The following is a 13,466-nucleotide window of genomic DNA, read 5'->3' on the forward strand; positions in this document are numbered from 1 at the left end:
CCCGTGGATTACTTTGGCTTCTTAAAGAATATTTCACTTTCTTTTTTCAAAATGTAAATGATTAAAGAGAACCCATCATATGAAACTCAAGGATGAAATGTTTCAAGTGGTGCAGATTCTATACAAGGTGGTATGTGGAGAAGCAAAAAGCCCCAGTTCAGTAAAAGAGCTTGATATTTCACAGCGGAAATTAGAATATTATTAAATAAGATACTTTACTTACGACATTTAACAGGAGTGGCTTTATAACATGAAAACCAAACTCCAGCATTCCAAATCAATCTCTACGATATTTTTTGAAAACAGCAAAATAAAAGCTTTTGCTTCTTAGATTCCTACTTAAAAACAAAACTAAACAACAACAACAACAACAACAAAAAATAAAAGCAACAAAATTCCTAAAGATTATACATAGTCTGAAATAAGAATAATAATCTACACGAGCTTTGCAATGATCGGTGAGCCTTCTCTACCTTTGTGGCTTAAAAAAAGTCTCTGGCCAATTTTTGAAACTCAAATCAAAACTCGGCAACACATGTTTCTTTAGAAAGAAAATTTGGGCCATCGATTAACACAGCCCCCTTCAAGTAAAGCAGCATGAAAACAAATACTTGACTTTAGGAAACATAACTCACACAGTTCTTTATTCTTTTCATAAGCTTTCTTATTAAAGGACTAAATCTTATCTCCCATCATGAGGGAGAAAGGCATAAATACAAAAAAAAAAAAAAAGGGTGTATCCGGTACCTCTCTTAGCCCAGAAAGAGGGAGGACAAGAATACAGAAAAGATGCAAATAGGAGAACAGCAAGGCAAAGATAAACATGTCAATAACGAAAGCTATGGCTTGTGGCCAGGAAATATCAAGGCCGAAGAATAAATCTGCCACCATACAGAATACCAAAAAGCACACATGAAAGAGAGAGAGAGAGAGAGAGAGAGAGAGAGAGAGAGAGAGAGAGAGAGAGAAAAGAAAGAAGAAAAGAAACCAAAACTGAACTTGTAAAAAGTGACAGGCAACCTCGGAGAGGAGCCCCAATACTCCACTGTGAAATCCTCTCCCCATGAATGTGGGTCAGACCCACATGCTTCTAACAGAAAGAGAGGGTACATGTAAGGAGATGTCACTTCTGTGGTGAGGTTACACGGACTGTGGTTTCTGTCCTGCTGGTAGAGTCTGCTTCCTTCTTGGGTCACACACTTTCATAAAGTCAGCTGCCATGCTGGAGAGGTCTATGTGACACGGAACGGAGGGAGGGGTCTCCAGCGATACAAAAGCCAGACAGGAACCAAAGTCCTCATGCTACTGTGAGCTTGGAAGTGGACCCTTCTTGAGGTGAGCCTTGAGATGGCTACCAGCCTGGCTGACACCTCGATTTGTGAGACCTGTGTGTTGATCCTAAAGGGCCCAGTGAAGTCACGTCCGGGTTCCAGACCCACAGAAACAGTGAGGTAAGTAGATGGGGTGTGATATTTATAAAAGGACATAGGCTGAAACAGGTGCTTGTGAGGGCGGGAGGGGGGAAGCAACCCTACCTATTCGGTCGGCTTGCACTGCGATTCAAAGTTCTATCACTTTGTTTCCCTTCACTACACTATGGAGAGTCTAGAACGGTCTGCATTTCACAGACGGACTCACATAAGGCACATCACTCATTTAATTAGGGTGATTAGCTTTACTGAAAGTTTGGAACCTGGATCCAAACGACACACAGAAGCATGTTCAAGCTGAAATGGTACGTTTGGAATCTGCTAGGTTAGGTATTCCCAAGGGTAAGCCTGGCATGTTAAACAATGACAACAGCAGCAACAGCAACACTGGAATTAGCATTAGATTTTTCCTGAAGTCGAATGTATTCAATTCAATTGAAAGGGCTGCTTTTTGTCCTACAAGCACGTCCTGCACAGTTTTTGGCATTAAAATACCCATTCTTTTATAAAATGGTGGTGATGGATGGTGGTGGGTGTGTTTTTCATCTAGAGTTTTCAGAATAAAAAGCGTGAACTTGCATTCATCTCCCTTTATAATTTCCTTTCAAATTGTCCTCTTCTATAAAATCCAAAGCCACGGGACAACTGATCTTGGTTAACGGATTCACTTTACAGATGAGAAAACTGAGGCCCAGGGACAGTAAGTGACTTGCTCAGAGACACTTGTTTGTTTACAGCAAACAAGCAATTGTTTGTTTACAGCAAACTCAACAATTATAATACATGAGACAAGACATAAAGACATAAGCCCACGAGCATGGAGCCTGGCACTTAGTAAGTTCTTAGGTAACAAGAGAACATGCCCTCAATTGATTTTCAAGGTATTCCTTCATCTTAGTGTAGTAAGAAGCGGGGAGGGTGTGGATTTTAATTTCTGAATAATTCAGAACACCAGATTCGAGTTCTCTGTACCGCTGCTAGAAAAACATTCCCTTCCACCTCACAAGGAAAAATCAACGTGCCCGGTGAGTTATACAAGAATCAATGTTCATAGAAGAAACATTTCAGAAACATCATCATGGGGCAACACAAACTCCTGGCATCTGTTTAATCGTGCTGGCCTCCAGTGTCTAAACTGTGCTGCGGCCAAAAATCACTGGAAAGAAGTATGAAATTGGAGAAAAGGAAACTGAAAGGGGGAGGATCAAAGAAGGCACCACTAACTTAAAAGTAAGAAAAGAGCTAGAAAGAGAGTTAAAACGAGGCAATGCATTACCAAAGTGCCAACGGGGACACAGAAGAAAAGGAAACGAGGAAGATAAAACTAGGGGAATTTCAAATCTTGGCTAAATGTTCATTAAATAATTTTTCACACATATTAAGGCCAGATAGTCACTTCTTTTTCCCTCTCGGGTGCTCATTCCGGAACAAAGGCCTAACCAGGCTTAAAACACTAAAAAGCATGGCAGAGAAAAATACAGCAATGAGATGCTATGGCCTCACAAAGCCAGGCATGTTTTCCTTCTCTTTGTTGTTAACGAAAAAGGGCTAAGCTTTCCTCAAAGCTAAGGTGTGCTGCGCGTAGCTTTAAACAAGCAGCCAGGACGACATTCACTGCTCACTGTGGAAGCCCATCAAGTCCTACTTCCCATTCTGTATGTTGCCTCAGTGCTTACTCTGACTTGTGTTATGTTTTCATGCTTAACTTAGTTCACAGGGAGAATCAGACCTTCTGTGACAGACACAGAACCATCATTATGAGAATGGGAAGCCTTTTCTTGTCTGCAAAAATAATGATGATAATAACAATAAGAAATGTGTATTGAGTATCAAGCATGTTCTGATTACTGTATGTTCATGATCTTTAATTCTCAACACAAATCAATTATAACACCAGTTAATGTCTATCAAGCGTCTACACATTCTAGATGCTATACATCCAGGATCTCCTTCAAGTCTCAACACAAGTAAGTATAACATCCCAGTTTTACACGAGAATCTTTTTAAAATTTTTTATTTAAGTGTGTTTTTCCAGGACCCATCACTCCAAGTCAAGTAGTTGTTTCAATCTACTGTGGAGGTCGCAGCTCACACTGGCCCATGCGGGGATCGAACCCGGCAACCCTGGTGTTATGAGCACCACACTCTAACCAACTGAGCTAACCAGCCGCCCCTTACACAACCATCTCAATCGGGTTTTGAAGTGTGGCTAAGAATTAGCCTAGGTTGGACCCGACTGCTGCCCACCTCTAAAGCTTATCCTCTCTTTCCTATGCCTTGCTGTTCTCTTCTTAAATATCTTCCCTCCCTACACACACGTCTGGGTAGACTTCATGTGTCACTTGCCCAGGAGTCTGGGGGGGCCCTTGGTGCTGGTGCCAGCTCTCCTAGGTACTACTTATGTGACTCTGAGTGGGTCTGCTGGCCTCATCCGTTTCTTTAGCTACAGATTCTAAACTTCAGTCCCCTGAACCTCAGGAAGACTAATGATAAGGAATATACTAATGACTGCCATTCATTAAGCACCTAACCATCTTTCATTTATTCATTTACAAATATTTACTGAGCATTTACTTTATGGACCAGGGATACAGCAGTACAAAGGCAAAAACAGCAGTTTCAAGAGAGTGGGAGAGACACTGAACACAAAACTACAGAAATCACTTCTCTACATGACATTTGCGTTAAATGCTATGAAGGAGAAATTCCGACGATCCTTCATTCACTCAGCATGGTTTACGTGCCAGATAGTATTACAGTGTAAGAATTAACTCTTATGCGAGCCTATACGGGAAATCTTGACCAAATCTTTATCCAATGCTTCCTTGCGGGGTAATGTTTGGACTGAGATTTGAAGGATGAGTAGAAAGTGACTAAGAGTGGAGGAAAGGAGTATTCTAGACTAAAGAACAGGATGCTTTAACACCATGAAGAAGAAAAGAAACGGGGCTGAAAGTGGCTTGAGGGAAAGCTGGTTGAGAGGAAGGGGACCAGATAAGGCCAGGTGCCTTTCAGTCATTTGCATTCATGATGACCCTATAAAATAGACAGCATTCCCATATGACCTATGAGGAAACTATACGAGTATGCACACCGATTCAATAGTGCCTGTTCGAAAGGCATTATTCCACTCTTTTTCCTTGCCATCAGATCTCGTCTCACACCCTAGAGACACAAACAGCTAGAAATGCACTTTTCCAGCCTCCCCTGCCTAAAGGATAGGACAAATGACTCCATCCTGTCCAGTGGGAGCTGAGACGAAGTCTTCTAGGGAGGACAGTTTGGAACAGAATGTTTTCCTTCTTGATAAAGAAGGGAGGTATGCAAGGAGGGGGCCCCTCCCTCTTGTCTTCAGACCTTATCACGTAAGATGCGATGATGGTTGGCGCTGCTGCAGCCATATTATTATACGCATGAGGGAAAAACCAAGACAATCACAAAGGAGCTGCCTATGTAGTAATCAAAACACACGCCTAGCCACCTCAGGCCTTCTGGATATATGAGAAAAGCAAATCTCCTGCTATTACAACAACTTTTAACCAGGTGATAAAAACTCCCAGCCCCAAATGTCTACACTGATATAGAAAATGAGCCTCAGAGAGGCTGAATAATTTCAAAATTATAAAACTGACAATAAAGGGGGGGGGACATAAGTTTTTATTACAGGACTAATGATTCTAAATCCTTTGCTCTTTTTCGCTTTACCATCTATCTCCCTTGGACTCTGAATTGAGCAAACACTGTAAACTGTAAAACTCCAGACAGAACTGAGAGATGACTAATAAAACCAATGCTAATGATAATACTGGGGCAGAAGAAGAATTCTGAGGCTGCGGGGATGGGGCCTCAGCGAGCCAGGCCCTTCTGTGGGGGTCTGCAGGAAAGCTCAAGTGTGGCCCAACCACAAAAGCGTCCTAGGAGTCTGGTTTTCTAACATATCTGGACTGGCAAGAACAAGGCAGCCAGAGAATTCAACCCTCACCAGGGAGTCTCAAAATATTTAGATTTGTAAAGAATATCCTGAAATTTCCACTTTGAAAATCCTATTTCCTCCTCCCAACACAGAAAGAAGTCCCCCGCTTTCTATTCCAATGTGTCAAGAGACTCAAACGGGTTTTTTTTGTCCTTGATAGTATCTACAGTGTAGTCAGCTGCAGGTATTTAAAGGGGAGGTGTGGGGAATATTTTTCTAAAATACTAATTTAAAGAACAAATCAACATCTATTATCTCCTTCATTATATTTTAAATTGTCCAACTATAAATCACCCTGCAGCAGGTTCTTCAAGGGCGGAATTACCCAGCTTGGCTTTCCCGAAGGTTAGAAGAATGACATCTTGTGCTTTTTCTAGTTATAATTTATAACTGTGCAACAGAACCGGCAATGCAGGCCCATCCATTAGCAGGGTAGCGGCACATCTGTTAAAACTCAGTACAATGACTGGCTTTACAGGGCCACAGGAAACGTAACCCAATCGTTTCAGAAGTTCTACAAACTCAAGCTGTTTTTTTTTTTAAATGTAAAATGATTTGAAAATGCAGTTCCCTAAAACATCTGCTAAGCTCTTGCTACCCTCACACATGATATTCTTTCTACTGTTACCTGCCAACACAAATATTTGGTTGCACAAAACACCCGAAGAGGCATGTGAGGGTGCTCAGCTTCAAATTTACATGCCGGTCCGCAAAGGGCTGGACTCAACCTAGGCACTCCAGCTAAGAGGTTGTTTACCAGAGCTGAAAGCTCAGGTGGGGAAAAATACGGATGCGCAGAGGGGTAATTTCACAAAGGTACTTCCAGACATGTTGAGAAAGCAAGCATATCTGCATGAGGAGATATGTGTGGCACAGGTACTGCGGTGCTTTGGACAAAGGAAGTGGACTTGGGGGTCCCTGGTGAGGGGACTGAAGGGGAAACACTATTTTCTTGAACAAGTAGTGTAAGTCCTCTGCTCTTTTTACATGCAAAATAAGGATAACAATTCTAACATTGTAGAATGGTTGTGAGACACACGAAGACATATATGCTAAGATATATAAAGCCGCATGGTGTCTGGCCCACACTGTCAAGTTGCATCTTACTTGAGAGTATGGCAAGAATCCAAAATCATCACACACGGAGACAACGGCAAAGAGACAAAATTATCCTTGAAAATACAATATGCCTGGCTTTGTGAATTAAGCCCCATAAAGCAATGTGTATGCATGAGTATATCATATATACTAACACACACATATGCATACATATGCAAAATAAAATTTTAGAGTATTTTAATTGCATAAAAAAAGACAGGAAATTTCATAGAGAGAGGAAAATAAACATATAACACATACATGATGGAGGTAACTTGATTATTTGTAAGCTCCCAGCAAACTTTAGTTCCCTTTAAGATGTTTCAGAAGCAGCTTGCTGAAGAATTCTGCGTCATTTTTGAAACACTAAAAAAAAATCCTATTCTCATTTTTATCTACTTATTTTTATTTTATCATAAACTGGAGGGAGAGGGGACAAAACTTCTCTAGACCTCAAGAGGAAGAGGTGGCTGAGGCATAGCTTTACCAGTGGGGGTCGCTGTGCTGAGAATTAATCCCTATGAGTTTCTCATTAGTGATTATTATACTGCAGGCGGCCAAAATGGAAAAATTAATTAATTTCAAAGTGATAATGCATTTACAGCAACAATTAGAAATGTATAACTGTAAAAGGGCAACATTTAAAAGACAGATTACATTTAATAAAGTTGCACAAGAACATCCAATTGTAAAATTACTGATCTGCAACAATATTCCTTAAAGAGGCACTTAAAATAGCCTGACTCCATGAAGGGTGACCTAATTACTGTAACTAAAATCACCATAGTCACAGCAAGTCACAGCAAATAAAAAAGGGACGCTGATATTAGAATACTGCTGTTTAATACTTAAGGGAGCCAGCTATACTGGAGAAGCAAAGGCAGGACTTTCAAGCACGAGGCTGGGTTGTGCTTCTTGTTTCCTTGACCTTGTGCAATGGAATGTATACTCCAGCAACACTCATGTCAAAAGGAAAACATTGTCTCTCCAGTGAAATGCAGAAACACTAGCCATCTGGTGACGGGGACATTGAATCTACGCTAAGCTTCTTCATGAGCATTTAGGAATCCAACATTTACATGGGGTAGGAACAGGGATGCAACTACGCGGCTTGTGTCCAAAAATGTGTTTGCATTACAATGGCAGAAGTGGAAGAGCAACCTTCATCCATGAAACACAAGCCTTATCATGATGGAAGCAACGCCAAGCAACACACAGAAGGACAAAACAAGTGCGTGACTTTTCCAATAAGCCCAGTCTGTCCGACCGGTGAGATACTGTGATCCCAGGTCTATGCTCATGCTGATTCCTCTTCGGAATACACAGCCCTAAATATTTATGAAAGGGAAGCGACTGGCAATGAATTTGACAAGTGAGTCCATAGTTCCCATCCCATCTCTTTATAATCCTAGTCATCTGGAACTCGGATAGCTAAAAAGTAACCTCCAAATACAAAAAAAAGATAGTATTAGAGAGAATTTTCCTAAGAATCTAAACTTAGCTACATATTTCATAGTCTTCATAATCTAAAAGGTTTATGTAAAAACACACACACATCTGTGACATTTAAAAGATGCTGTTTTCCAATCACTTGGGGATAGGAACATGTAAAGTGCACCCTACAGTGGTTTCTGCAGGGATCAGACGTACAGGTTGGAGACCCAAGTTGTTTCTACCTGGGCACCCTTCCTACCTTGCCAATAACCCTCTCCCTGGGGCTCTGGGGCCAGGAACAGAGGTCCTCTCACTACTACCACCAGACTCCCAATTTACAGAGTTTTTTAGTTCCATGACTCTTGCATCCAACAGTGGCAATTGAACTTTGGAAAATAATCTTCAGGACCAACGTAATACAACAAGAATAACAACCATCATGGCAAGAAGTACTGCACACCTACTACACAACCGACACTGTACTACATACACTATTTAACCTTGCTTTCCAATATGGCTGCCATTAGGTACATCCGGCTATTTAAATCTAATTTAATTAAAATTAAATGAAATGAAAAACTTAGTATCTCAGTTATATTAGCCACTTTTCAAGGGCTCAATAGTGATATATGTCCAGTGGTTACCATACTAAACAGCTAGATTAAGATCTGTGGGTTAGAAAAATACCACACCAAATATATTGTGTAAAATACACACTCTTCATTCAAGTTACTGCTCACTAAAAGGCTTTCATGGAAGAAGTTTTTAGATACGGTTGTTATACGGCCATCAAATGCGTAAAAATGTCGTATTTACCTTTGTGAATCTTTCCAAATCTAACCACAGTAGTGTGATTCATCCAAAAGGATTTGTCTTTGGGGAAATAAAGAATAAAACACACGTCCAGCCGACAAAGTATACCCCAGAAGAGGTTTACACCCATTAAAAGAAGAATTTAGAACATCAGGTACAGATTCTCAGTGGAAACAACGAAATCACATCAGCTGATAATTCAATAGTCACAAATCCATGTTTTTCACCTATGAACACAAAACACAATTTCCAACTACTGCACTTTCTGAACAATCATTTTTTAAAAATCATATCAAAAGAAAACCAATCACTGCTATCAAGACGTTTATCCATACTTAACACAATATTGAAAAACCACCTCTTCTATCCGGCCCTCCGAGACACCTTTAGAGAAACAGATGCCACCTAGAGTCAATGGAAATGTGTTCCAGAGCCCTTTCCAGTGGCTTTAATAGGCCCGATGACGTGATGCTCAAGACCAGACTCATCATTACACGAGGCGAGAGGCTGAAGAAAACACACGTCCTGGTTTCTCTAGGACCCTCCCCATAAAAGCGCACTGACGGCGTCTGCGGCGACAGAAGGCGTTCACTTACCATAGACTTCGTGAAGGGCCTGGCCAAGGTAAACAGCAGCGTGTACACCCACCAGTTGCGATGAATGGAGGAGTACATCATGTTCCCCGGATGCACTGCGTTTGATGTGACCCCACGTGGGGAGAGGCGGCGATGGAGCTCGTTGGAGAAGAGAATGTTGCAGAGTTTGGACCTGTTGTAAGCCAGCATGGCCCAGTAGTCATTTTTAGATGGAGACAAGCGGCTAAAGTCTAGGTTTCCCGAGGAATCGTTAATATCTGTAAATCTGGAGAAAAAAAAAATAATAATAAAATAAAAATAAATTAAAAAAGCAGAAAATATGACATGAAGCAGCCAATCTCTGACTTCTGATACAGCGTTTTTTATTTTTATTACGAATCTGCAAAACTATGCAGAGACTACTGAAAACTCAGTTGTGCAAAACATCGAAACAAAGTTTCCCTTACAAATAGACAAGGGAGATTTAACAATATAAGCCAACTGGACCCAAAGATAGACTTAATAAAGGCCCAAACTCATAAATGGAGAGGTCATCCCATGCTGAACACTGAGCCCCCACACCCCGCCTCTAACATACATTTTTTTTTCCAAACCTTCAACAGGAAGTTCAAGCATAATTAAATTAATGGAAAAGCGTCTTAAATACAGGGCTGCTGCTTTTGGAAACAGAAAGATATCACATTCCTAACCTTTGACGGGGCTTTCCTGGGTCATTTTAGCCAACGCTTGAGACCTGTATATTTTCATTTGAGCATCCAAGTAAATATATAGATGAGTCTTGCTGCCTCCAAGACTTTTTCCAGATTAAAAATTAATGATTATAAAGGGGTTATAACCTTGGTGAGGTGCCATCAATAGTCTTACATGTTTAAAAGGCAAATATAAACAAAGCCAAAATGAGTTCTGGCAGAGTCTAATGTTTTTAAGTATACCCATGGCATGGATACACACAAATCAAAGTCAGTAGTTGATGTTTTATAATTGGGTCTGACGGAGTCGTTAAACACCAGCTGTTTGTTTCTTTCCTTTCTTTTCTTTCTTTTTTTTTTCTTTTTCTCTCTCTCTTTTTAAAATAAAACAAAGTAGTAACTGCCTTTAAAAAATGGATCCTAACAAGAGGAATTTTCTAGATGATGGTCTCATCTTTGTTAAGGACCCTTGTTAACAGTTTGCTTCATTAAATTAACTCTGGGCATTTGCACTGAGTAATAAGGAAGCATAAGAGTAATCTAGACAACCGCTCGGGGGAAAAAAAAAAAAAAAAGCAAAAGGTAAAATGTAAATTATGGAATAATCTGGTTGTTCCTTAATATAAGCAGTTCAGTTGAACTATGACCAAGAAAAGCATCATAGGGGCAGATGAAATGCATGTTTTAATGGAAATTAAATATCCCTTTTCCAGGACTCAGTGAGTGACATCCAATTTCCAGTGTTAAATGACATTGCTGCTGTCAAGTCATCAGCAGACCTGATGGCCAGAAACACCATTGTGGATATGGCAATGGGACCTTGAAATTAATTGTCGGCTGCCTGTTTCCAAGTCCCCAAACCACAGGAAGAGCCCAGACTTCTAAGCTTAATTGTCTAAGGCAGTGGAACTTAGTAGGAAATTTGAAAATTTATGGGAGCCTTTTCCTGGTTGTCACAAGGATTGCCGGTGGGGGCTGGAGATGCTATATGTCCTGCAAGGCAGGTGGGGTCTTGCTCAGTGAGGTCTTCCGCAATGGACATTCATTTAGGTGAAGAACCTGTGTGCAATTATCTGAGCCTAGAGCCTAACTGTTTTTTACATATATGCACAGTTTTAACACCCATTTAATTCCCAGAAACGCAGTGCAACAATCATGTAAATGAGGAATGAAAGCACTTCCAGAGTTTGTGACAGTTTTTTTGCGGGGGAGGGGCTGAGGCCTGACTTGGTGCTGGTGGTAGTGGAGTCTGTAAGGCCACAGGCCAGCCAACAGTCTGCATTTGTGAACACCCTACTCCCGGCGATTTATGCAAGGACACACGTATCTGATTACTTACCTTTCCTGGAGCCCTGCCCAAGCATTTACATGTTGATTTACATATGTGACTTTGCTTCCCATTTATTTTTTTCTTTATATTATAGTAAGCTAGCATGTTGAATTAAGATATATTTATGCAGGGAAGGCATATTATTTCTGAACTACATAGTAATAAGGTGTTACAGACAAGTGGTTACAGAAAGGAACTGTTGAGTTGAGAACCCAATGATCTGAGACAAGGGCCACGTCTTAGCAATGCTACCTACTCTGAGTATGAAAGCTCATCAGGGATTTAGACAATATCTAAAAACTAGGGGATAAATATAACCTCCTTCACTCTTGTGCTCTACTTTTCTTTTCCTCACCTGTTGCTGGAAACCCTGCTTGGCATATTTGTTTATCCCACTTCAGGGGCCACTTCTTCCTTCGAAGCTCTCACTCCCTAACTCTTCCACTGCTGGTTCTCACATTGATGGCAGAGGAAGACAGATTGAAAAAAGCCATGCAACGCAGGTTGAAATGCATGTTTCCAGGGAAATTAAGTGTCCAGTCTCCACGACCCAGTCCATGATAGGCCTAGTATTCAATAACCCTGCCACCCCTCCAACACCAGCAACAAAGCAAATCACGCCAGCTTTGCATTTTGTCTGCACATTGCACTTCTGTCTTTACCAGACCAGACGGCAAGGCATTTGTTCATCTGGTTCCAATGCCAGACTGTGAATTCTTAGAAGGTGGATAGTGCGCCCTGTGCGTGTTGCCTAGTTCAATGCCTAACACATAGTGCACACTAAGTACAAACTGAGAGAACTGAGGTTTGATCATGGGTTTGGAATTCTAAACTAAGGGTTAAGTCTCCCTTATTACAAAAAAACTTTGTTTCAAGCCTTGCTCGAAAGGCGAATTTTACCAGTAGGTTCAGATCGTCTACATTCTTCATTAGAGAATGAGGAATGTGGCACTTTGCATGTGGCACTCTCTAACGTTTAGAATAAGTTCTCTCCTTTGGCTTTTAAGGACAATGCAGAAGAATCTCATGACTGGGAAATACTGGGTTGATTAAACTCCTACGAAGAGAGAGAAGTCTTTCTTTTGTAGCCCCCAATCTAGAAACAAGGCACACACACACACACACACACACACACACACACACACACACACCATGATGAGAAATTAGATGGAACCAGGCTGAATGAAGATTTTGAGGTGGAAGCACAGCTGCTAAATATCAGGCCCCCAGCTTATGTGGACCCCTGATTTCCTGCCCTGCTGACCTCCTGGGCAGCAAACCCATTTTTAAGATCTGATTAGCTTGTATTGACAGTCCTGCAGGAAACAGGAAGGGTGGGCAAGCTTTCTGATTCCTCTGAGCCAGGGCAGGCTTCCTGAAAAGGAACCCTATTCACCTCTCAGCTCAAGAGGCAGTAAAACAACTCTTCAAAGGCTGCCTGCTCTATTTTTAAGTTGAATAACTGACAAAGCCAAACAATCATGTCTTAATAGAACGATCCTCCTACCAGTACACTAACATGTTCACATTTGCTCTCTGGACATTAACATTTGCTGCTTGAGGGGACCTCTAGCTTGTATATTTCTATATATACTGCTCCTTTATTATTTTTTTAAACTGAGGATTTTTCAAGTACCAACCTAAACTAATTAGCTGGATTCTATGTAGACAAAAGCTAGTATGTTCAAAGAATAGGACTGAATTTGCATCAGAAGCTCTGTGTGTGTGTGTGTGTGTGTGGCAACTTGGCACTCAACACGGCTGTGGCCGTTTAGAGTGGTTCAGCCAGCGCTCTACTCTTTTCATTCTATTTTAATTGTTATTTTTGTGAAAATTGTTATGTGAAAATTTTTCACAGCAAGGACGTCAAGTTCTCATTTTAATATGATGTGTTTTAGGTGTGCAGAAACTCAATTCACTTGCTCAGGCTCCAGATAAGTAACTAAAACACAGTGAAGACACGGGGAGGCTAATAAATATTTTGCCTTGGGGCAGTCTGGTATAATATTTTCTGCAAACATTGGACTTTATTTTTCCCCTAACAGGGGGTCTTGACTCCAACGAAGAGATTCTGCCAAGGTTTATGGAGGTAATTAGATATCA

At 40.9% G+C, this 13,466-nt stretch overlaps 1 protein-coding gene and 1 non-coding gene across 5 annotated transcripts in view; both read right to left on the reverse strand.

Moving 5' to 3' along the window:
• Nucleotides 1–13,466, reverse strand: part of WWOX (WW domain containing oxidoreductase) — a 913,630-nt gene that overhangs the window by 629,047 nt on the left and 271,117 nt on the right. For 3 of the 4 annotated variants that reach the window (XM_019710992.2, XM_074314543.1, XM_074314544.1), the window contains exon 8: nt 9,345–9,609. In XM_019710992.2, the coding sequence (XP_019566551.1) occupies nt 9,345–9,609 (265 nt within the window). Of the gene's footprint in view, nt 1–9,119; nt 9,610–13,466 lie in introns of those variants that run through there. The other variant, XM_074314542.1, reaches the window with a different exon arrangement.
• On the reverse strand, nt 3,525–3,599 carry TRNAM-CAU (transfer RNA methionine (anticodon CAU)). Its single transcript has one exon. It is a non-coding gene; the product is annotated as a tRNA-Met (tRNA).

Source organism: Rhinolophus sinicus, linkage group LG11 (assembly GCF_036562045.2).
Source record: "Rhinolophus sinicus isolate RSC01 linkage group LG11, ASM3656204v1, whole genome shotgun sequence".
NCBI lineage: Eukaryota > Metazoa > Chordata > Mammalia > Chiroptera > Rhinolophidae > Rhinolophus > Rhinolophus sinicus.